The 26,708-nt window shown below is 35.9% G+C and overlaps 1 protein-coding gene across 3 annotated transcripts; it reads left to right on the forward strand.

Moving 5' to 3' along the window:
- The first annotated feature begins 959 nt into the window (after positions 1–959).
- On the forward strand, positions 960–21,613 carry mybphb (myosin binding protein Hb). 3 transcript variants are annotated; one of them, XM_067373664.1, is made up of 14 exons: positions 960–1,271; positions 4,533–4,598; positions 5,228–5,293; positions 5,425–5,559; positions 6,569–6,736; positions 9,760–9,848; positions 11,157–11,352; positions 11,447–11,586; positions 11,734–11,893; positions 14,401–14,537; positions 17,123–17,309; positions 18,414–18,468; positions 19,556–19,597; positions 21,304–21,613. In XM_067373664.1, exons 1-12 carry the CDS (start codon positions 1,046–1,048, stop codon positions 18,443–18,445), a joined length of 1,602 nt encoding a protein of 533 aa, XP_067229765.1. In that variant the 5' UTR covers positions 960–1,045; the 3' UTR covers positions 18,446–18,468; positions 19,556–19,597; positions 21,304–21,613. The 3 variants fall into 3 exon arrangements, with proteins under 3 accessions (XP_067229765.1, XP_067229766.1, XP_067229767.1); XM_067373665.1 differs by lacking the exon at positions 4,533–4,598 and having other exon boundaries at positions 961–1,271; XM_067373666.1 differs by lacking the exons at positions 4,533–4,598; positions 5,228–5,293 and having other exon boundaries at positions 968–1,271; positions 21,304–21,612.
- The last annotated feature ends 5,095 nt before the right edge of the window (positions 21,614–26,708 follow it).

A 26,708-nucleotide genomic window follows, 5' to 3' on the forward strand; every position in this document is an offset into this window, starting at 1 on the left:
ATAAGGTTCATAAAGTTTTAAATATGGATATTTTAATTACAAAAATGCATCTCTTCGCTTTAGAAGACCTTTATTATCCCACTGAAGTCGTATGGATTACTTTTATGGATAACTATCCCTCTAACAGAGAGAAGTAGCTCTGGCTATGTTCTTATGCAAGACGCATGCAGTTAATGAACCGGTCATCTCTTTCTCTTTACTACCAATTATAGCATGAAATAAACATAATGATCACGCAACTGACACACTGAAAACATGCTGTTAGACATGAACAAACTGTCACCTTTCAAATTCTGTCGTTTTTATTCAACCAATACCGTTTTGTTTCTAATGTGCACGTACACCAATCATCCTCTTTACTACTAGTTATAGCACGAAATAAACATGAATCAGAGAGGGTATGGTGAAAGATACAGTACAACTTATTGACATATCATGTCTCAACCCCAGAAAGAAAACATTTTAAAAACAAAACAGCTTGTAAACAATGTCACCTGACATTATATTTACCTCAGGATCGGAAAGCCACTCTAGAAAAATTAACTACAGAGGAGCATTTTGCTATATATATATATATGCGCTATATTACATATTTATACTATTTTTACGCAAATATCATTTAAAAAAATAACATTTATTTTTTATCTTACTTTTTTGCTGAAATATGACCTTGTTTTTGTAATTATAAAACACAAACTGTGGTGTTCTGTTGCAGTTACCTGACCATTAACAATGTTACTAAACATTTAAATGCTGTTGTTGTCTTCATTGTGTAGTAATTAAATCAGTTCAGTATGTAGGCCTACTTTTCAAGACGCCCATCCCGCACGCTTCTTATCTGAAGTGTGACACTCCTGCGACTGTATATACAGCTGAAGTGACCGGGATGTTGAGAGCTCCGTTCACTCCCTCACTAGTCACTTGAAACTCTTGAGGGGAGGAGTTGACCAGCGCCACATGCCCTAGGATATAAATCTGGGGTGACCCATCTTCAGACTGAGCCGAAGGACTTACTAAGTCAGAGGGATCCCTGAAGCGGACAAGCATGCCGGCAAAACCAGCCCCGATAAAGAAGTCGGCTAAGGCCGCCAAGAAGGAGGAACCCGCACCGGCACCCGAACCAGCGCCAGAACCCGCCCCCGCCGAACCAGCACCCGCTGAAGCTGCACCCGCCGAAGCTGCACCCGCCGAAGCTGCTCCAGCGGAGGCCGCCCCAGCGGAGGCACCTCCTGCTGAAGCTCCACCAGCGGAACCTGCACCTCCTGCTGCAGGTACTGAGTGCTTATGTGGACCCCAAACTTTCCCATGGTTCTTGAAATCAAATTGCAAAAGTGCAATTCTGTGGGTGGATCTCTCCAAGATAGTATTGTACATAAATGTTCTTGTCATTTTTCAGTCCAAAATTGTATGAAAAAACAAGAAAATTGTAATTTGCATATTTAAAATCACCATGAATGCAATTAAGAACAACAAATGCCATAAAGTACAATTTAAATATTAATTATTTGTCATTACAGTGGGAATGAAATATTTTCACATTAAAAAGTCTTAATGGTTGTAAAAATAGGTGTCATTTTCTTTATGCAAAATATAATTTCTCATCTTCCATCTTGTGGAGATTTGATGGTGAAATGTGACCCTGCTTTCTATGAGATCCACATTTGCAATAATAAATGCAAACAAACAAGTAATATTAACATAGATGCATGTCATGTAACAATTAAGTCTTAATGCATGAGAACTCAATGCACATTACTGCTGGAGCCAAGAACTCTTGGTAGCTACTTGGAAAACGTCTGACTACAGCTGATGGTTTTAAAAAAAACACCAGAGAGCATTTACACCTGTTAACCTCTCCTCACTTGAACACTATACTGATCAGACCAGCTGTTCGCCCTGACCTACTCGACGCCTATTCTGATACTTTTACTCTACTTTAGATAATGCCTTAAAACTTAAAACTAAAAAATGCAATAAAAATGTCCTGTACAGAAAATTATTACTATATTAGTGATGTACAATTTAATTTACATACAACTCCAAAGTACTTAAGAGAATATATAGGCAATATATTATTTCAGAAACCTTCACACGAGCTTCTATAGAAGCCCAGTTGCTCATTACTTTGTTCACAAACTCAGTCTTTCAATATAATCTGCAATAATTTACACGATAATCTGTGTGCTTTACTCTCTAACAAGAACAAAGCATGCTTTTCATCACCTGTGCAATTATTATTGTAACCTCAGCTATATCTGCTGAGGCCTTATAAGCCAGAGGTATTTAGAGCTTGTGGCTAACACAGACATCTCTATTTACAGTCCCACAGAGAGCTGATATAATAATAGTAGTAATAAATATTTAACCATGATGTTTTGATTAGTGAGCCCATTCTTTTCCAGTAACACGGTAAGTTAATGATTATGGGGAATTCTTCAGTGATTGTTGGTTTCAGAAATATTCTTTTGTATTAACATAATGATGCATGAAAGATATTAGACGTACACAAAATGGATGAATATAAATTATATTCATTATTTACTTGTGTACAGCTACCATTAAATGACTTAATTTCTTATTATTTTAAACTCTTGATTAAATATACTAAAATGTATTTGGAAACAGATAATGTGCACTATCCATTATCTGTGGATGCCTGTAATCTCAAAACGACCAAATATAGTTTGATGTATCGCTCTACGACTATTTGTATTCTGTGCATGCAAAGCAAGCCTTAAATATTTGGTCCCTCTAACATTTTACTAACATTTAAAAATGATTTGCTGGCCACATCGCTGAAGGAGCCACTGCGACCAGCGCTGCACACGCTGCTGAGGCCCCGCTGATGCTAATAGCAGTGGTAAAACAAGTAAATTATTTAATGTACTGCAATTGCAGTCAAAACACCTGATGCTTCACAGTACTTAAAAAGTCAAAGTCAACATGAAAGACAAAGTGTTTGCAACATTTCACATATTCAATGTGAAATCAGCTTGATTTCATCATGTCAGTATTATGGAAGTTTGTTTCCGCCACTAAATAAAAAATAAAAAAGGCAATTACAATTTTTTATCTCGCAATTCTGACTTTATATCTCACAATTCTGACTTTATAACTCGCAATTCTGACTTTATATCACAATTCTGACTTTATAACTCGCAATTCTGACTTTATAACTCACAATTCTGACTTTATAACTCGCAATTCTGACTTTATAACTCACAATTCTGACTTTATATCTCACAATTCTGACTTTATATCTCACAATTCTGACTTTATAACTCACAATTCTGACTTTATAACTCGCAATTCTGACTTTATATCTTCGCAATTCTGACTTTATATCTCGCAATTCTGACTTTATATCTCGCAATTCTGACTTTATATCTCACAATTCTGACTTTATATCTCACAATTCTGACTTTATATCTCACAATTCTGACTTTATATCTCGCAATTCTGACTTTATAACTCACAATTCTGACTTTATATCGCAATTCTGACTTTATAACTCACAATTCTGACTTTATAACTCGCAATTGTGACTTTATATCTCGCAATTCTGACTTTATATCTCACAATTCTGACATTATAACTCGCAATTCTGACTTTATAACTCGCAATTCTGACTTTATATCTCACAATTCTGACTTTATATCTCGCAATTCTGACTTTATAACTCGCAATTCTGACTTTATATCTCACAATTCTGACTTTATATCTCACAATTCTGACTTTATATCACGCAATTCTGACTTTATATCTCGCAATTCTGACTTTATATCTCGCAATTCTGACTTTATATCTCACAATTCTGACTTTATAACTCACAATTCTGACTTTATAACTCGCAATTGTGACTTTATATCTCACAATTCTGACTTTATATCTCACAATTCTGACATTATAACTCGCAATTCTGACTTTATAACTCGCAATTCTGACTTTATATCTCACAATTCTGACTTTATATCTCGCAATTCTGACTTTATAACTCGCAATTCTGACTTTATATCTCACAATTCTGACTTTATATCTCGCAATTCTGACTTTATATCTCGCAATTCTGACTTTATAACTCACAATTCTGACTTTATATCTCACAATTCTGACTTTATATCTCACAATTCTGACTTTATATCTCACAATTCTGACTTTATATCTCACAATTCTGACTTTATAACTCGCAATTCTGACTTTATATCTCACAATTCTGACTTTATATCTTGCAATTCTGACTTTATATCTCGCAATTCTGAGAAAAGTCAAAATTGTGAGATATAAATTTGTAATTGCAAGAAAAAAGTCAGAATTGTGAGATAAAAAGTCACAATTAACTATTTTATTTTTTATTTCATGGCAGAAACAAGCTTCCATACAGTATTGATTTCATGTTGACTTTAATTTTTCTAATGAAAACTTTTGGAATATGTTCAAATCTGACCTGAGCTATGATTCCATAATATTTGACTAAACTAGTGCCTGAAGTTAAATGCTGCTTGTATTAATGTGCCCTGCCTATTTAACACCAGCTGATGCTGAAGCTGAAGCTCCACCTGCTGAGGAAGTCAAAGCACCCACACCCCCTCCGCCGGCAGGTAAACCCACGCGGAATCTAAACCGCTTCAGATCACCGCGGTTCTACCCATACATTGTGCCATTTCCTGATGCTTCACAGTACTGAAAAAGTCAAAGTCAACATGAAAAGACAGTGTTTCAAACCAGTTATATTCAATGTGAAATCAGCTTGAAATTGAACTTGATTACATCATGTCAGTATTATGGAAGCTTGTTTCCACCACTAAATAAACTTTTATATCTCGCAATTCTGACTTTTCTTCTTGCAATTGCATGTTATAAAGTCAGAATTGCGAGATATAAACGCAATTCTGACTTTAGAAGACGCAATTGCAAGTTTATATCATGCATTTCTGACTTTATAACTTGCAAATTTGTAATTGTGAGAAAAAAGTCAGAATTGTGAGTCGCAATTAACTTTTTTATTTTTTATTTAATGCCAGAAACAAGCTTCCATACAGTATTGATTTCATGTTGACTTTAAAATTTATTTTTCTATTAAAGATTTGCACCAAATTTGGAAACTGAAAACTTTTGGAATATGTTCAAATCTGACCTGAGCTATGATTCCATAATGTTTGACTAAACTAGTGCCTGAAGCTCTGTTAAATGCTGCTTGTATTAATGTGCCCTGCCTATTTAACACCAGCTGATGCTGAAGCTGAAGCTCCACCTGCTGAGGAAGTCAAAGCACCCACACCCCCTCCGCCGGCAGGTAAACCCACACGGAATCTAAACCGCTTCAGATCACCGCGGTTCTACCCATACATTGTGCTATTTCCAATTGAAACATAAGATGGAGAATCTGATTTTTCCAATTATTGAATGTCAATGTTTGCTCTCCAGAGCCCACCAGCGAGCCCCTCGAGCTCGGCGTCGAGGATGTCAATGACACTTCAGTCACGATCACATGGAGACCACCAGCCAACATTGGAAACTCTGGTCTGGATGGATACACTGTGGAAATCTGCAAGGAAGGAAGTAAGTCTGCAAATCAAAACAAATTCAGCCTTCTATTGAGCTAGGAAGGGATCAAGACACGTCTAAATCCAATGGTGCATAACACCCTTCCTACTAAAAAGTTGTTCTAGATCCTGTTTAGGCATCGACTTACTGGGCAGCAAGGCAGCTGCTTTCAGTTTCAGACAGCCAGTTTCTTCATTAGGGTAACAAAACCCTCAATGAGGATTAAATGTAAAATCTTAAAGCCTTTTCATTTGATTACAGCGGCACTTCCTTTGTGAAATGCCACCTCACAATACCATACCTTAAATTAAACAGTGCAATGTTCAAATGTTCATTAGCATTTTATTGGCTGGTCAGACCTCTCAGTTGCACCTGTCCTCAATATGTCAACTGCAACATGTACACCCCACCTAAGTTGTGTCCCTATATGGAGTGAGGCATTTCTGGAAGTGCCACACAGAAGTCTGTCTGCAAAACAGCATGGCTGTTGCAGTCATGTCAGTTGCACGTGTAAATAAAGTTAAATTTGCTCATACAGCAGTTAAAAGTGCAAATTAATTCTAGAAAAAGGGTATATACACTCACATATTGATTTGTTCAAGCACAGTGTGGGAAACATAAATTGATGCACTGCAAAATCTTTAAATTCTTTATTCCAATATATATATTTTTAGTTAGACTTTTTCTAAAATAGTAATATTTTGTATCAATTTGTAAATGATAATGCTTACATTTTATTGAAACATCACCTTTACTGTGTGCAATTATTCAATAATCAATCTTAGATTTTTTTTATTTGGATCTTTTAAATAATATTTAAAAATAATAATAATGCTTTTAATAATTTTATTTTAAAAAGGCATTTCTTAATTATATAAGAATATATAGTATTGTTAATTATATATGGCCTTATCAAAAGCTTTACAATCAATGTGCAATTAATCAACAGTCATTTTTATTAATGGGATGCAAATCTCAGATTAACACCAATTGGATTAATTTTTCATTTTCATCTCTATCCTAGCTGGTGACTGGAAAGCCGCTAACGAGGAGCCTACTGTGTCCTGCCGTTATATCATTAAGAACCAGACCACTGGTGACCGCCTGAACATCAGGGTTGTGGCCGTGAACCCTGGCGGTCGCAGCCCTCCTGCCACTCTGCCCGACACTGTCCTGGTCAGAGAGGTTGTGGGTAAGTCAAGATTTTACAAAATGCACACACTACTGTTCAAAAGTGGAGGGTCAGTAAGACTCTCTTCTGCTCACCAAGGCTGATTAAAAGTACATCGTGAACATGAAATAACTGTTTTCCTTTTGAATATATTTTAAAATATAATTTTAAGCATCATTAATCCAGTCTTCAGTGTCACATGATCCTTCAGAAATCATTCTAATATGCTGATTTGCTACTCAAGAAACACACAACATAATACTTTTCTTTTTTTTTTTCAAGATTTTTTGATGAATATAAAGATTATTTTTTTTAACCAAAAATCATTTGTAACATTACAAATGTCTTTACTGTCACTTTTGATTTGGGATGCACGATATATCAGCCACAATATCGGTATCGGACGATATATGTTCATTTTTAATGTTCTCGTTATCGACCCAATAAGAAAATTTGGCTGAGATATATTAAGGTCGATAAAAAATGGATTATTTCCTTCAGCTGAGACACTTCAGATGAGCACTGTCCTCCATGATGGTTTTGAATTGCTTGAAATATGATTAAAATATGATTAAAAGGGAAAATACAGTTAAGTGAAAGGTGCAGCATCTGTCATACATTAAATTATAATGAGAACATTATAATTGTTTGCTTGGGACATGGCTTTTAATAGTGAGACTTTTGTTTTTTATAATAAGGCTCTCAAAAATTATATAAAAATTCGGATTTAGATTTATCTGCCAATATATCGGTTATCGGCTTTCGAATATAAAGAATTATCGGTATAGGCCAAAATTTTCATATCATTGCATCCCTACTTTTGATCAATTTAATGCATCCCTGCTGAATATAATAATATAAATAGTTCTTTAGAAAAAAATCTCACTGACCCCAAACTTTTGAATGATGGTATATCTAAGGAAAGACATTTTATGAGTTTCATCTTGGGATGATTGTGTTGATGCTTCCGACATCATCCTCTTCCATTTATTTTAACTGTACAAAAACTTTTGTTATGCAGCTTGATCACTTTATTTTAATGTATTATCGTAATCATAAACACACCGGTTTGTAGCGCAAATTATTTTACCATTAACAGCATTTTGTTTTTCTTCCCATTATTTACCTATAGCAGCAAATGATTTGGAAGTCTCAGCACATTCACAGAAAATAGCTTACTTCTGTTTTGAAAAATTAGGATTACTAAAATAATTGCATTACTGAATTAAGATGACTTGAATTAATATTCAAGTGGCAAGCTGAAAAAACTCTCACTTTTCAGATCGTTTTCACCCCTGCATCCAAGCCAGTTTTCTTTGGACGTAATTACTGTAAATGTTGGAACATAGAGTTACCCTGCATTTGCCTGCACATGTTGCTGCTCTAAAGATCAGGGGCCGGTCTCCGGTCTCAAGTATCCTAGACCTCAGAGCTATCTAGAGAGGTGAAATTGGTACCATGTCAAGCAAACCTCTCATGCTGTTCTTCAGGGCCCCCTAATTGGCTCTGAGTGGTTGCCAGTTGTGAAAAAATAAATCTACCTGACAAGCGCGAAGAGGTGTTGCCTTACGAACTTCAGGCAAAGATCAGGCAGTGGTGTCAGAAACGCCATGTTCAATCTACAATGTAGAGTTATCTGTTGCTGTGACATATCATAAACGGCACAAAAATCTTTGTTGTTGCATAGCTTTAGTAGTACTTTTTTAGTAGCTTTCAACATATAAAATATCAAACATTGTGAAGCAACATGAGGCAGTACTCTACATTTGGCCGCATTATCGCAGCCGTTGCGCAAACCAGTTTTGTGTACGAATGCTTGTCATTTTACATACTCCAAGAGTGTCCAGCGTCTAAAGAAAGAAATCATAAATGTAGAATGGAAAGTCAAGCAGGATTGGAATGTAACTTGAATCCGGTCTACGTAAAAGAGGGGGAGGGGAATTTTGGCAGATCTCTGGTTAAAGGTCTTCATGCACCGAAGCATGTCATGAAATGTCTTTTCCAATGAGAAATATCATTAGAAAATAGTTAGTGCTGTGCATTAACACGGATTATGTGGAGAAGGTTTTACATGGCTTCACAGCCATTGACAGCTAGCCGCCTGGACCAGTGTCAAGCTACTTCCTTTAAGAGCGATGGCGACAAGTGTGAATGGTTCAAGTCGGAGGGTGGAATACATTCCCAAATGTTCTCGCGCCACATAAGGAGTCAAGTGGCATCTAAGGTTACTCCATGAGACTTTTTAACTCGCTAGAGATGCTATGTTTATTTAGAGGCATGCTATAGCTTGAAAGAGTTAGAGCATCCGGCTAACACTTCAAGGAGTTTTCCAGAAACAAATGCACCATTTTATATGCTGACTAAAAGGCAGAAATGCATTAAATGCATGCAAAAACAATTCTCCTTTTTTGTAGCATTGAAGGTGCTTTGTTAGAAATGAATGTTAAACGGCGATTCTGAGATGCAGCCTTTGGTATTATTTGTAATTCAGCAGTTTTAATGTAACTTAAGCTCTCCATCATAAGTTATTAGTGGCAGGCGTGTAACTGGACTGATCTATTTAAAGCCGTGATGAGTCCAACAGAATCACCGTTGCTCAAAGTGTATCTTGTAGGTGTAATTGACACCTCATAATGTTTTTTAGACTTTGATTTCCTTCTGTTTTACATGTGTGCGACTGCATATGGTTTTGCAAAAGATTTTGATAGGTTTTGCTGTAGACTGTTCAAGAACCACAAGATGAAACCACAGCTTAGGATGAAATTACAGTTAGCTTGCACTCCAGGTCATGTTAAGGTTAGCTTAGTCAGTTTTAGGGTTCACTAAATAGTGAAATAAGCAAGTTTTCCTTACGTAAAACCTTTTGTCGACTGAGATTAAAAATAAAAAGTGAGTTTGTTTTTATAAACCAATAAAGTAAAAGCATGTATTTCTTTATAAAAAAAATGTTCTGTCTTTGCACAATTAGGAACGTGCACAAGTTAGATGTAGTTATAAAATCTCAAGTAATCATATTAATATGTACCGTTTTTTTCTCCCTTCAGATCGCCCCAAAATCCGTCTGCCACGTTTCCTGAGGCAGCGCTATGTGAAAAATGTTGGAGAGAAGATCAACATTGTTATTCCCTTCAGTGTATGTAATCTCTTAGTGTTAGGTTCACTGAAAATGCATGGTGATAACTCTTTTGAAGGTAGCTAAATTTAACATTAGCTAAAGCCTGTTTATTTGTAGAACAGAAAAAATAAGTGTACAAAAGATTATTAAAACATAATGACTTTACTTAGTATTTTAATGCATTAATTATGCACCATATAATGCATTGCATGGTCTCGTGAATTGTTATTACCACAGTTATAATAGAGTATAATACTCATATTATGCTTTTAGAAAGTATAATGCATTAAAACACTTGACAAACAACCAATTTCACTTTGGTTACAATTATTTATGAAAAAAATATAATGCATTATAGCATACATTATGAACACTTTTATAATGCATTGTACATGAAGGCTTTAAATAAATTGTTACCAAAAGTTTAATCTGACATTATTACAAAATGCACATTTTAAAAGTGTTCAGAAACTCTCTTAGGCCGTGTTTCCACCTGGTATTAAGATTTTGGTTGATCGGATCACAAGTGGGTGAGGCTAAGTACAGGTGTAAAATGCTTTGAGCTTGTCTGCTTTCGACCACTTCCAGAGATAGTCGAAAACGCATTCGACCTGATTTTTTTTTATAGTGTAAACATTCATGTGGTTACACAGCCACCAAAGACCGCCTACTGACCTAATGCGTAAACGTTATGGAAAGCGCGATAGCCAGATGGGATTTAAACTTTGTTGGCTGAAGACGCAAGTTTGGTCTGAACACGAAAAAATGTACCAAACACAATGTTCTCTCGCTATTCCTGATTTCTAACACACACTCACCGCCGGTCTTGTGGCTGTCAGAGCAGAAACGAAAGCCGATGCTCTCCGTAGGATTTTCCGTCATCTCTGTGCGCGTTCATATGTAAATTGCACGAGCTTATTTAGTCCATTAGATTAAAAGTTCTGAAAAAGTCCATATATTTACCCGCCCATAGACCCTCTTCTCGAAGAAATCAGGACAGAAATGGTTTAAAGTGGACAAAAGAGACGGATTAAAACACCAAGTTTTAACGGGTATGTGTCTCCCTCGTCCACTTGTGATCCGATCGACCAAAACGGGTGGAAACAGGGCTTTAAAGTACACTAAATTGGCTTTTTATTTCATTGATATTATATTATTCACAAGCAGAAGCACACAATATTCTTCATCTGATTTTCAGAGAGGAAGAAGACCAATCAGTCAATTCTGAGTCAGATTTGAATGAATATATTTTGTCAATTTTAGGCATACATTAGCAATTCAAGTTGTTAATTCAGAGCTATTCTTGTCTTATTTTCTAACCTGCAGGGCAAACCACAACCTGTTGTGTCATGGACAAAGGATGGCCAGCCTATTGATACTAAAAAGGTGAATATCCGCAACAGCGACAAGGACAGCATCTTCTTCATCCGTGCCGCAGAGAGAGTCGACTCCGGCGTGTATGAGATGTGTGTGAAAGTGGACAGCTTTGAGGACAAAGCCCAGTTAACTCTGCAGATTGTTGGTAAGTGTTATACAAGATCATACACGTCATGGACCATGGTGCATCCTAGTTGCTGGAGTTTTTTCAACAATTTTCTTGTCGACCTGTTCACCAGAGTTGCCTGGACCTCCAGCCAGCATCAAGATCGTGGACACCTGGGGTTTCAATGTTGCTCTGGAGTGGACCGAACCTAAGGATAACGGAAACACAACAATCACCGGATACACCATCCAGAAGGCTGACAAAAAGACAGGGGTACAAGCTTTTTCAACAAGTTTTCGGACATGGTCCAATGCAATAGCATTATTTTTGGACATGGTACCATGGTGGAATGAGGAATTCACTTGTACACTGTCTGTAGTCGTGTCTGAAGTTTACTGACCTAAGCTGCTGTCTCCACAGGACTGGTTCACAGTACTGGAGCATTATCACAGAATGAATGCCACTATTTCAGACCTGATCATGGGTAACACCTACATCTTCAGGGCCTTTACTGAGAACAAGTGTGGAATCAGCGAACAGGCCACCGTTACAAAGACCTCAGCCACAATCCTGAAGACAGGTGAATCAGCTTTTCTGCATTTCCTGTATTTGACATTTGCTCAGCATCACAGTTCGTCTAAATGTTTCCCTATGGAGTCAAATTCAAAAAAGTTTTGCACAAAAAAAAAAAAAAAAGAATTGAGCAATAAAAAAATGTTTTGCAATCAAAAATAAAGAATTGCAAAGGAAAAATAAAGTATTGAGCACAAAAAAAATAAGTTTTGCAAACAAAAATAATAAATTGCAAAATAAAATAACTTAGTGCAAAAATAAAAATATAATCAATTACAAAAATCAATGACAGCTGTAATTCTATTTTATCTTTGCCACATATTTTTTATGCTCAAACCTACTAAATCATTTGCAACGCTCATTTTATTCTGCGTTTCAGTCAAGCGTGCGCTCACGATACCGGTTTTCCTTTGCGCTGCACTTTATGGCACTGGTTTGACATGGGGTTGGAGTCAAGAAACGGGGGCACGCTTCCGTGAAACACGTCACGAATGTTTAAGGACGCAAAAGTGGATACAGGCAGTGAGACAGAGTGCAACGGGTCATATTACTATAAGAAATGCATTGGAGGGGAACGTAATCGGCGACAACATATGCTAAACAAACCAACAAAAACAAACCATTCATTATTTTTAACCGTCAAAGAATTATTTCACCTGTCGCCGATTATGTTCCTCTCCAATGCATTTCTTGACTCCACCCCCACGTCAAACCAGTGCCATAAAGAGATCCGCACAGAAAAGTGCAGTGCAAAGGAAAACCGGTATCGTGAGCTCACGCTTGACTGAAACGCAGAATAAAATGAGCGTTGCAAATGATTTAGTAGGTTTGAGCATGAAAAATATGTGGCAAAGATAAAATAGGATTACAGCTGTCATTGATTTTTGTAATTGATTATATTTTTATTTTTGCACTAAGTTATTTTATTTTGCAATTTATTATTTTTGTTTGCAAAACTTATTTTTTTCTGCTCAATACTTTATTTTTCCTTTGCAATTCTTTATTTTTGTATGCAAAACATTTTTTTTATTGCTCAATTCTTTTTTTTTTGTTTTGCAAAACTTTATTTTTGTGCAAAACTTTAAGGCATTAATTTGACTCCATATTTCCCGGTATGATCGTGATTTTAGACTGTAAAAATGCTACGGTAAAAAAATTGTTCATTGGTAAACAGAAAATATCCATACTATATACAGTGAATAACTGTAATAGATCTAACTGTACATTTATTATAATTATACAGTAAAATACTGTTAAATTTACATTTTTGGAAGTGAAAAAGAACAAGTCATTATATAATTTACAGTAAAAACTTCACATTTGATGCATTTTCGTTGAAATAACTATGTTTCTTCTTAGTTTTTTCTAATCAGTTATGCACATTAGGGTTTTATGTCACATCTAATGTTGTTAAATTAATGTTTATGGCATTTTTTAATGTTATGTGTGTTACCATAATGGTGTTTAGTGTTTCTCTATATTAGTATTGTGGAAAAGCTGCCTGTGATGTGCTTTGATTCATCATGTGACTTTGTCATCACCACCTCTATTGGTGGTTGTCAGTGTATTACAAAGGTACAAAATAGATATTAGTACTTGAATAGGCTAGTAAATTAACATTATATCAGTTAATGAAATATGTTTTTTACAGTAAATTTAAGCTAAATTCGTTGATACCGTATTTTAAATACACAGTCAATTTCTGGCAACCACATCTACTGTTTTTTACTGTAAATTTAATCTGTATATCATCATATTTTTATCTTAAAATATAACCTAAATACTTTAGAATCCATGTATTATTGTATTTGTATTTATTTTCCAGTTAGATTAATGCAAAAGTGGGTCAAATAAATAACCTAACACCCTCGAAAACAAGACCAGTCTTGTGCATATCTAGATCTTTGTATGTACAACAAAACGTCACACGCACATCATGCACTTCCTGCTTTCATGCAATCTAGAAATCTTGTAAAATCAGCTTCCTTCACAGCATCTGCAGCTCTGTTCATGTGGAGTATCATATTTGCAGCATGATATTTGGTTTAGATGTGCGTCATGAAAGTGACGTGGCATCCAGTCTCATGCAGTCTTATTTTAGTGTTATCTATATACTATTGCAGTCTTTTATTTTTTGAGTTTACATTTAAATTTCTTTGAATATTTCTATTTATTTTTATTTCAGTTTTGTGCTTACGTAGTAAAATATTAATTTTAGTGTTTCAACTAGTTGCCAAGTCTTTTCATCTAATATTTTTAATAGTTTTAGTTATCAGTAATAACCTTGGTCTTGTCATTTGACATATATGCATTTGGTAGATGCTTTTATTCAAAGTAACTTTCATTGCATTGCATTTACATAAATATTTATCAGTTCTTGCATTCCCTGGGAATTGAACCCATGACCTCGGCATTGTTGGCTCCATGCTCTACTGTTCGAGTTGCAGGAATGCATTTGCCATGCAGTTAACCAATGGCTATTCTTCCTTCACTGATCTTCATGATGTGTTTTAGGCATCGACTACAAGCCTCCACAGTACAAGGAACACGACTTCAGCGAGGCACCCAAATTCACCACCGCCTTGGCAGACCGCAGCACTACTGTCGGCTATAACGCCAAGCTGCTTTGCTCCGTTAGGGGATTCCCTAAGGTACATGGTTTTTCAAGCATCCATAATAGTTTGTGAACCATCATTATTTCTGCTATAGCGACTGATGGCTAGTTGCACAGAAATTACCCACTTTACCTTTCACCTAAAAGTTTGATGTAGATATCGTGTGAAAAGACATATCAGCAACCAAAAAGTGGTTCGGTGCTGGTTAAACTAAAATAAGTCTTGAGATGTTTCAAAAATTCTAAATTAATTGAACTTTAATGCACATGCTTCACATGCCGAAGATGTGAGTGTATTGTGTACTGTGTAAAATTATGCATTTATCCATGTTTTGTTTTTTTTTAAGCTGCATGTTTTAGTGTAGTAGTTGATTGACAGATGTGTGGTACTCTACAAATGCAATATGGTCACATGCATTTCTGACAACCTCTGAATGTAATGTGAGAGATTGGATCACAAAACATTTAAAGCTGTCTGCTGGGATCAGATCACCTGAATCACTCCAGGTGTTAACAACCTCCTATATCACTGTAATCATTATGAGCACAGAGCAGCCTTGTGTAATTCATTAATGTGTTAAATTATTCTAAAGATTGTGCTGATGTTTGTTTTGTAATGAAGTCTGTTGCATAATCAACACTTAATCCATCAAGAGCTATTCAACAGTTCAGGTTTGAGTGAGTGACCACTGAAGTGTAGGAATCCGCCTCTAACATACCACCGGAGATAGTGCAACTCCTGGTGGGAAAGATAACTAGACGTGGGACAGCATGAGTTGGATAAGTGGGATTCCTAGTGAGATCTCTATGACGGGATGAGCTTCCAAACACTGATATGTGGAGGTCATGAAAGTGAAAGTGCATAGCATTGATCAGCATCCAAAATTAAAACTCACCAAGAGCCAAATGCAATTAAAAATGGCTTTGGTGAGTAAATTAAACACCCAGTGGCTAACAGTAACTTACAGTAGGAAGGAAAAGTAACATAATAATACAAGTCTTATTGTTGTATAACTTTTAGCTCCATGAAAATGTACAATTTGAAATTTGTCTGGGATGCCTAGTTTTTATTGTCTATACATGTATGGAATAGTTTTGCATTAAGGCATCAAAACACAAAAATGTTCTCAATCCACTTCCACTCTTAAAAAAATTATGGTTTCAAAAGGGGGTTTTCACAGTGATTCAATCGAACAACCATTTGTAGTTCCCAAAAGAACCTTTCAGTGAACATTTCTTAAAGGATTAGCTCACTTCAGAATTAAAATTTCTTGATAATTATACACTCCCATGTCATCCATGATGTTCATGTCTTTCTTTCTTCAGTTGAAAACAAATTAAGGTTTTTGAGGAAAACATTCCAGGGTTTTTCTCCATATAGTGGACTTCACTGGGGTTCAACGGGTTGAAGGTCCAAATGTCTGTTTCAGTGCAGCTTCAAAGGGCTCTACATGATCCCAGACGAGGAATAAGAGTCTTATCTAGAGAAACCATCAGTCATTTTCTAAAAATGTATATACTTTTTAACCACAATTGCTCATCTTGCACTGCTCTGCGATGCTCCACGCATTTCATAATCATGTTGGAAAAGTCACGGAAGTACCGAGCAAGTGTTTACAAAGCGGACATGCAAATACTAAGTCAAACGCCTTTTACAAAAAAAGGTAAAACAATGATGTCGGAAGTTGGAGGAGAAAATGAGATGGAGTTTTTCGTACTTCCGCATATAATGTGTGGCACATCACAGAGCAGTGCAAGACGAGTATTTGTGGTTAAAAAGAAAATGACAGATCGTTTCACAAGATAAGACCCTTATTCCACGTCTGGGATCAGGTAGAAGCTGCAATTTGGACCTTCAACCCGTTGAACCCCAGTGAAGTCCACTATATGGAGAAAAATCCTGGAATATTTTCCTCAAACACCTACATTTCTTTCCGACTGAAGAAAGAAAGACATTAACATCTTGGATGACATGGAGGTGAGTAAATTACCAGGAAATTTTAATTCTGAAGTGAACTAATCCTTTAAAAGAACCATTTTTGCCTTAGTGTGAAGATTTGAATAATCTAAAGAACCCTTTTCCACTGTAAAGAAACTTTTGTGGAATGGAAAGTTTCTATGGATATTAAAGGTTCTTCATGGAACCATCAATGCCAATAACAAACCTTAATTTTTAAGAGCCAGCATGGCTAAAAGTTCATTTTTGCACCTTAGTGGCAGTATGTGAGAAATGACCCGTGATTTTGCCAAGTAAGACACGTTCCTGGATCAACATGTTTGTTGATCCTGGAACAACTTTCCAATTAACCAATCAGATTTGAGGGACAAGTTTACTGTTTATGTCAAGTTTAGGCTTGCAACCAGGGTTAGGTGCTTCTACATCAATGTTATTCACCTCTACATCTTTCCCCTCTAATATTAGGGATAAGTTATGGGTAGGATTAGGTTTAGGGGTAGGAATAGGGTTAAGACTAAATTTTCGGACTGAAATGTTGTTCCAGGATCAACAAAAAATGTTGATCCAGGAACATGCCTTACTTAGCAAAATCACGGTCACCGAAATGGCTCATTGCAGGCAGTATCTCATGTTTTCTTGGTATGTTTTCTCCAACGTCTTTGCAGCCCAAGATTGAGTGGATGAAGAATCAGATGATTATTGGTGACGACCCTAAGTACAGGCAAATCAACAACCAGGGCATCTGCTCCCTAGAGATCCGCAAGCCTGGCAACTTTGACGGTGGCGTCTACACCTGCAGGGCCAAGAACCCACTCGGGGAGGCCTTGGTTAGCTGCAAACTGGAGGTTAAACGTAAGTAACTATAGTAGACTGAACTCAAGTGTGTTTTTAGGAGTCTGCAATACGCCTTTTGTATTTTTGATCATGGAAAAAAATATTTCGGGTCATTATGAGTTTGTGATAGATTCAGTCTTGATTGATTTTATTTATTTGCCAAATAGAGGAGGTTTTGGGGACTGCACTGAGACTTTAAGACTGAGACTTTAGAAAAGGCACGAAAATTCTATAGAGACTAAAGGCTTTATCTAATTATGCTCAGCTCCATAATATTTCATGGGCTTGACTTATTCTTTATGAGTGCAGTGTCTGTGAAATCACTTTCTATACAGGAATGGAAAAGTTGTGGCATTTCATTGGTCTAAAAAGGCTGAATTAAATTATTGTTCATTAGCTGACATGAATCCAAGGATTTAAATATTCAAAAGGATTGCAATATATTTCACAGATGGTCAAGAAAAGGAGAATGTATATCACATGCTCCTTGTAAGAGTAGGTTTAGTCAAGGCCACATTTAGAGTGATTTAAGATCACGATTAACTGTTTGACTGATGCATTCATGATGCATATCATGTGGATTCATGGAATGATATGAAACATTGTGATAATAAAAACAGTTCAAATCTTTTATTTATGTTTTTTATATATTATATTTATATTTAGCATGGAAATGCAAGTAGTGTAAGATGAACATGTAAAATGCATGTTGCTGTTAATCAGATGATACATCTGATGATAGTCAGATGATCTTCAGGGTGTTATAAACAGGCTCGTATGATTGGTATCAAATGGAGCATCACTTTATGGACGTGTAATATCAGTGTAATCCAACTTAAGCTATGTTTATACAAATGCTTAACCTGATCTGGGAACTGTTTCTATGTTTGTCAAGTTATCACACATGTCTTTACTGGGCTGGACAGGTTTATTGTTATTGTAAAATGATTTACAGCCTTTTGAAAGGAAAGTAAATGAACATGTCAAACGAAACAAGAGTCTCTACATGTCTGAGCTAAAGCTCTAGTGTCACTGGCGGTTAACATGAATGTTTGTTTGGGTGATAAATGCTGTTTTGAAAGCCAGCAGACCGAACAGCATTCTGGTTTTCTTTCCCAACAGAGCCTGTGATTGCTGATGCCGATAAGAAATAAATTCAACACCCGCATTCATACAGGTCAGTGTCTATTTTTAGATGTGTTCATGGGGTGTAAAGTACCAGAGGAATTTTACTTCACAAGTATTACACTACAAAACGCTGCGTTCAAAAATAAGACTTTTATTCAGGAAGGATGCATTTGATTTTTCAAAAGTGACAGTAAAGACATAATGTTACAAAAGATTTCTAGGCAAATAACTGATGTTATTTTTGAACAGCAGTTTTCCAACATGGATAATAATCATAAATGTTTATTGAGCAGCAAATCATCATATCAGAATGATTTCTGAAGGATCATGTGACACTGAAGACTGGAGTAATGATGCTGAAAATTCAGCTTTGATCACAGGACTAAATTACATTTTAAAATATATTCACATAGAAAACAGTTATTTTATATTGTAATAATATTTCACAGTATTACTGTTTTTCCATATTTCACAGCCCATCATAATTTCCCCACTCAAGGATGTTTTGTGTACATTTTTAATATGATACCCTCATTTAAATTTTTATCAAATATGAAAATGAAAGATTTTATGTAGGTGATTTTGAAATGTTGTCAGAAGTTTAACTCTATATTGTATTATTATTTTGTTTTATATATATATATATATATATATATATATATATATATATATATATATATATATATATATATATTTTTTTTTTTTTTTTTTTTTTTAACAAGATACCACATCTTTTAGAATGTGCACCAATTTAAAGTTTTTGCTTTGGTGAGGGAGATTTGCAGTGCCAAAAAGCTATTTGGTTATCTATCTATTTGGGTCTTGACAAGACATCTGTCCCCCACATGCCCTGACCTTACATGGGGGACACTAAACTTGGAGATTGCGTCCCCTGCTGCTGGAGGTGTCCGAGTGGCAATTCCCCATAAATTAAACTCGTAATGACTCTATACGTGTACTGCAGGAGAGACTAAATTACATCCCCCTGACTCGGCACCAGACTATCAGACATCTACTGCTAGATCTTGTCCCAGAAACACACTGTAAAACAGAGTTTGTGTTGCTTGGAGTGTCAGAGCTATTTTCAGGCTGTCCTGACACCTGTTCCTTGTTCTTCCTCTCTGCATGCACTCTAGTCCCAAATAAGGAGCAGAAAAATGTGGGATCCCTCTCAAAAGGTGAGAACTAGTGCTAGAATGTTCCAGCTCTAACATCACTTCTGATAAGCAACGTTCAAAGCCATTATACAAAGTATATGCAGCAACTGCATATCAGTTGAATTCTGTATTAATGCAGCAAGTTTCTACACTCTTTGTTGGTGGAAGAATTCTTTATTCTACTTATTATTTATTTATTATATAAATAGTAATAAAAAAGATACAAATTTGACTAATTTGACTGTTCATTCATTCCTTCATTTATTATAATTATTTTATTTTTGTCCCATTTTAAGGCTCATTCATACAACAACGATGGCTATATTTGCGTCCACACTAATGAATGATAACGGTCTGTTTATTCTAAGCTCACACAGACTGTCCTCCAAAAAAAGGTCGTTTTTTAAGCACCATATTACGACCTATATTTACGTTTTGAAGTCATGCGCCCTCTAGTGGGCATAAAAATAACGACAGTGTCATGTTACGTCTGTCGTCATGCAATGACGTATGACTGTCATTATCAATCAAAATGCGTGTTCATTTAAATGCAGTGTGTGGACTTTTTAAACCATTTCTGCTATTTCCATTTACCAAATCTAATTTTTATTAATGACTACACCCACCCCTAAACCTAACCTTAGTGATTTATAGTGCATACACACTTTATGAGCACATGTGTTCCCTGGATCGAACCCATGATCGCAAGATCACGATTGCATATTGTTATTGCAATGCTCTACCAGTTGAGCAACCCGAAATATGACGCAGATAAAAAGGAACAATGCATTAAAATGAAAGTGTCCTGTTGTCAATAGGGGCGCCACTTTAGTAAACACTCCTATGAGTCATATTTCAGGGAAGTGATAAACGACTTATATGGTCGTATTGGTTGGAAAACATGTTTTAAAGTGTGTAAAACATGTTTTTGCTGTTCTTGTTGCATTTACACGGCTTTAACCAGCAGATGTCCTCAGCAGGCTATGTTTGGAGTGAATAGCTAGTGTAATCGATCTAATCTAACAGTGAATTTAGCTGACAAAGTCAATATAGTGGAATAAAAACAACATCTAGTCTTTTTTTACTGCAAATTAAAAGGAAGCTAGACAATGTTGTCGAAACCAGCGCTGGATATCTGAGGTAATTTTATGTTTCACTGTTAGCCTGGTATAATGATCTCATCGTTAATACTTCTCACCATTTATTCTGAGGGTATGACCGATTGTTTTCCATATATCCTTGTTCTTTAAAGTATCCTTGAAAAGGGTTAGGGTTAGGGTTAGGGTCAAATGGTGGTTGCTTTTTCTGGACCTCGGCGATTAACTTCTCCACAATGTTGTCCACCATTTTAAATGCACAAGCCCAAAATTAGAATGGATTCTAATTGGCTGTCAGTGTTTTATTATTCAACAGCTGGAAAAAATCATTCTGAAAGTGAACGATATCATTTCTCTATATCGTTATTGTTATAGCTGTGGTGTGGACAGTGCTATTCTTGTATATTTATAACGTTCTTGGTGTGAACGGGCCTTAAGACTGCAAATAGATTGATCAGAATACACACTCATTCTAATAAATAATATAGTTCATTCACAATTTTACTGTTTTCAAATAACTTGGTGCATTAATATAGAGTTCATCTGAAATCATTTTAAAAAAGTGATCAAAAGTGCTATCATTCTCGCCATATATAATTACTAATTTTACTCTTTCTTTCACATTTGCAGGATTGTGAAGACGTCTTTTGCTGATAAGAAAAAAAATCATGTACATATGAAATAAAAATTAAAAAAAAGACATTTTCCTTTTTTCATAATTTAGTGCTTTGCCTCACAATTATGAAAAAGTACATATATTTATTATTTAGACATTTACATCAGCAGCTGCCTGTGACATGTAATGATTCTTGTCTGTGTATCGCCACACATACTCGTCCCTGACTGTGTCCGGTGACTCGGATCAAGTCCCATCCGGACCAACAGGAGTGTTTGTTCAATTAAACCATAGTCTTTCACCCACATGATGCCTTTTGTTGTTTGTCAGTGCACAGAATGTAACATTTACAGGAACGTTCCAGGTTCAATACAAGATTCAGCTGGCTGAGTGACCCTGAACACTGTCTACAGCAGAGTCATGGAACACATTCATTTGTATGGAAATTATTTCTTACTGTGACGCAAACTTTGTGAACAGACACCTTCCCAACCAGGAGAAACTCAACTGAGAGCAGACGGGTTACTGAAGGTCACACACACACAAAGATAAATGTGTCTGTGAGAATGCAAAGACTTTCAATGGACTATGTGCTATGCATGATGTTCATTATCGACTTCTCAGAGTTCCTGTCAGAGAAACCTAAAGCCTAGTGCTTATTTAGCTTGGCCAACATCATGAAACCCTGTGCCAACACAGAACTAAAGGTAGTGATGCAAATGCTGCTGGAAAATGGAAATATAAAACAAATTTGGTGAAGTTTAGGCTTAATAATGTAACATACAGTAGTTAATTTTGAGCAGTTTGGATGTACGGCTTATGATGTAATGATTCAGAGCAATATGATAATTTTATAATCCCTCTGGATCTCAAAGTATAGTCTTGATTCACTGAAACGACTGAACTTATTTTTAAATCCAATTACATGCATTTCAAGTGCGTTCAAGGTAGATGTTATATCATCATGGTCAAATAACAGCATGACTGGATTTAAGGTTAAAGACAAGCACTGCTTGAGATTAGACTTTGCTTGAGAATTTATAATGCTGGACATTTCCAAAAACATATTCACATAGAACATGTAACTAAACTGTACTTATTGCAAATTTTCAAATTGTGCTTCTCTAGTAAAGTCAGTCTAGTTTAAAAGACAAGATTGTTATATTTCAATATAGATATTTACAAACCTGATTTCAAAAAAGTTGGGACACTGTACAAATTAAACAGAATGCAATGATGTGGAAGTTTCAAATTTCAATATTTTATTCAGAATACAACATAGATGACATATCAAATGTTTAAACTGAGAAAATGTATCATTTTAAGGGAAAAATAAGTTAAATTAAATTTCATGGCATCAACACATCTCAAAAAAGTTGGGACAAGGCCATGTTTACCACTGTGTGGCATCCCCTCTTCTTTTTATAACAGTCTGCAAACATCTGGGGACTGAGGAGACAAGTTGCTCAAGTTTAGGAACAGGAATGTTGTCCCATTCTTGTCTAATACAGGCTTCTAGTTGCTCAACTGTCTTAGGTCTTCTTTTTCGCATCTTCCTCTTTATGATGCACCAAATGTTTTCTGTGGGTGAAAGATCTGGACTGCAGGCTGGCCATTTCAGTACCCGGATCCTTCTTCTACGCAGCCATGATGTTGTAATTGATGCAGTATGTGGTCTGGCATTGTCATGTTGGAAAATGCAAGGTCTTCCCTGAAAGAGACGATGTCTGGATGGGAGCATATGTTGTTCTAGAACTTGGATATACCTTTCAGCATTGATGGTGCCTTTCCAGATGTGTAAGCTGCCCATGCCACACGCACTCATGCAACCCCATACCATCAGAGATGCAGGCTTCTGAACTGAGCGCTGATAACAACTTGGGTTGTCCTTGTCCTCTTTAGTCCGTATGGCATGGCGTCCCAGTTTTCCAAAAAGAACTTCAAATTTTGATTCGTCTGACCACAGAACGGTTTTCCACTTTGCCACAGTCCATTTTAAATGAGCCTTGGCCCAGAGAAAACACCTGCGCTTCTGGATCATGTTTAGATATGGCTTCTTTTTTGACCTATAGAGTTTTAGCCGGCAACGGCGAATGGCGCGGTGGATTGTGTTCACCGACAATGTTTTCTGGAAGTATTCCTGAGCCCATGTTGTGATTTCCATTACAGTAGCATTCCTGTATGTGATGCAGTGCCGTCTAAGGGCCCGAAGATCATGGGCATCCAGTATGGTTTTCCGGCCTTGACCCTTACGCACAGAGATTGTTCCAGATTCTCTGAATCTTTGGATGATATTATGCACTGTAGATGATGATAACTTCAAACTCTTTGCAATTTTTCTCTGAGAAACTCCTTTCTGATATTGCTCCACTATTTTTGGCCGCAGCATTGGGGGAATTGGTGATCCTCTGCCCATCTTGACTTCTGAGAGACACTGCCACTCTGAGAGGCTCTTTTTATACCCAATCATGTTGCCAATTGACCTAATAAGTTGCAAATTGGTCCTTCAGCTGTTCCTTATATGTACATTTAACTTTTCCGGCCTCTTACTGCTACCTGTCCCAACTTTTTTGGAATGTGTAGCTCTCATGAAATCCAAAATGAGCCAATATTTGGCATGACATTTCAAAATGTCTCACTTTCAACATTTGATATGTTATCTATATTCTATTGTGAATAAAATATAAGTTTATGAGATTTGTAAATTATTGCATTCCTTTTTTATTCACAATTTGTACAGTGTCCCAACTTCGGAAATCGGGTTTGTATATTTGGTAACACCAGTTTAGACTCCAGTTCTCACTATTAACTAGTTGCTCATTGGCATGCATATTAATAGGATATTGGCTGTTTATTAGTACTTATAAAGCAGATATTAATGCCTTATTCTGCATGACCATATTCTACATCCCTTAATCCTGCTAAACTTAATAACTATTAATAAGCAGTAATTAGGAGTTTATTGAGGCAAAAGTTGAGAATTGGACCTTAATCTAAAGTGTGAACTTATGTTTTAATTTTTAAATCATTTTACACAGACAAAGTTGCTGATTAACAGTACAATGTGTTTGCCATGTACAGTGTGCATTGTTTAGATTGTGTGTGTAATTCTAAACAGTAGGTGGCAGCAGCTTTACTGTTTTTAACCCTGATTTAACAGAAGTCAGCCTTAATCGCAGACATGCTCTCAGCATATTCAGAGCAAAGGAACAAACCCAGCTCAGATCTGGCTCTGTTCCAAACCCTTGCTGTTTACTCCGTACATAGGCAGCAGCACAATTGATTCCAAAAGAGTTTGGCAGTATAGCATGTTGATAAATCAAAGGCAAAAAAAACAAAACAAAAAAAAACACTAATAAGCATTAAAATATACAGCATACCAAATATTGGGGAAGTGAGAGAAATAATCAGCATTTCTCTATGGCAGCACATCAGGGTTTGGGTCAGAGCTCTGTGGTCAGTCGACATTACAGCGGTTCCCTCTGCTGACCATCTCCAGAACAACAAGAAATTGCACATGCACACAACTGTCCTGTGGAACATGTAATTATCCTAACATATTAACACTAAAATATGATTGAGAACAAGGCCATGCTCTAAAAAATGCTGGGTTGTTTCAACTCATGTTTGAGTCAAATATGGACAAACCCAACTGTTGGTTTTACATTTTTAGATACAATTTTTAGATTAAACCAAGGTTGGGTTTGCTCATATTTGACCCAAACATTTTGTTAGAATATGTACAAATTCTGTCCAAAGTAAAGGTTTGTTAAGTGCATGTAAATGTACAATATTTGTAAATGGTACACTGTAAAAAATCAAACGTTGAGAAAAAGTAAAAGTTTAAGGCAACAACCTGCAGGAGATTTTTGAGTTTTCTCAACTTGTAAATTTATCTTGTTAACAAGAAGTTGAGAAACCTCAAAAATCTCTACCTTGAAGTACCATATAAAAACAAAATGACATTACCACCACTACATTTATTTTTATAGGAACATGCTTTTCAAAAGTTTGGGGTCAGGAAAATTTTTTAAATATTTCTGAAGTCTCTTTTGCTCACCAAGACTGCATTTAATTGATCAAAAATACAGTAAAAACTGTAATATTTTGAAATATTATTACAATTTAAAATACCTGTTTTCTATGTGAATATTTAGTAAACTGTAATTTATTCCTGTGATTAAAGCTGAATTTTCAGCATCATTACTCCAGTCTTCAGTGTCACATGATCCTTCAGAAATCGTTCTAATATGATGATTTGCTGCTCAAGAAACATTTATGATTATTATCAATGTTGAAAACAGTTGTTATTTTTGTTGAAACTGTGATACATTTTATGAATAGGCAGTTCATAAGAACAGCATTTATTTGTAATAAAAAAAAAAATGTAAATTTGTAAAAAAAAAAAAAAAAAAATTAAGAATGTGTTCTTCTTAAATAAACAGTAGTGTATACTTTTCCTACTGCAAGCTACATTTTTATTTAATATTCTTAAGCAACCTTTAACATGCATCTGCCATTAAATAACAGTTTGAATAACATAAAGAATGTTAGATTCAAAATCCGTCACCATCACACTGCTTTACCTCTAAACCCACACAAACACTTGACTTATTCAGTGCGGACTGAACTTAGAACTTTCTTTTGTGCATAAAATATACTCAACACCTTGATTGAATCTGAAGCTCACTTCATCTGTGGATTTTCACAGTTGCTTGTACCATACGAGCGACTGGGTTGAAGGTCACAGTGCACAGTCTGTTGAAATGTTATTTTCCACACCGAAGTGCAGAAACTTGAAGAAATGCCAATTTGTGCCCAGAGACTGGGCCTTGAATATGAAACAGGAAGGGATCTTGTCAACAAATCCTAACGGAATTGCTGGAGATCATTTGGAATTATCTAATGTTATCACAATATGATGTATCACAATCCGAAAGGAATCAAATCAAATTAAAACAAGATCCTATTGCATAAAAATCTGAAGACAAAAAAGATGTGATTTTCAGATCATCCACATTGACATTTATTCAGATCAAGTTTAATACAATCAAATTCTCAAAGGATTCTTATTTGATCCGTATAGAACTGATTCCAAATAATTGCATTGCTATTCTTTAGGGAAAACAAGTTATTTTCAAGTGTTTCCGAAAAATATTAGGTTGTCTGGGTTGATAAACTGCTGTACGTGAATATGACGTTAAAAACAAAGTTTTTATTCAATTATTTATGAATAAAGTCATCTTAAATTCTCCTATCTTTAACTTGCACAGCCTTGCAAATGCAAAACCCACAGATGCAGAGCTAGTTTCCAAAGCACTCCATATGTGATGTACGGTAATCTGATAACATACGCAGCATTCCTCACAGAGATGAATGATGGAGCCGGCTGTATTGTATCAGGTTTATGGTGCTTGTC

Source organism: Chanodichthys erythropterus, chromosome 21 (genome assembly GCF_024489055.1).
Source record: "Chanodichthys erythropterus isolate Z2021 chromosome 21, ASM2448905v1, whole genome shotgun sequence".
Classification (NCBI taxonomy): Eukaryota; Metazoa; Chordata; class Actinopteri; order Cypriniformes; family Xenocyprididae; genus Chanodichthys; species Chanodichthys erythropterus.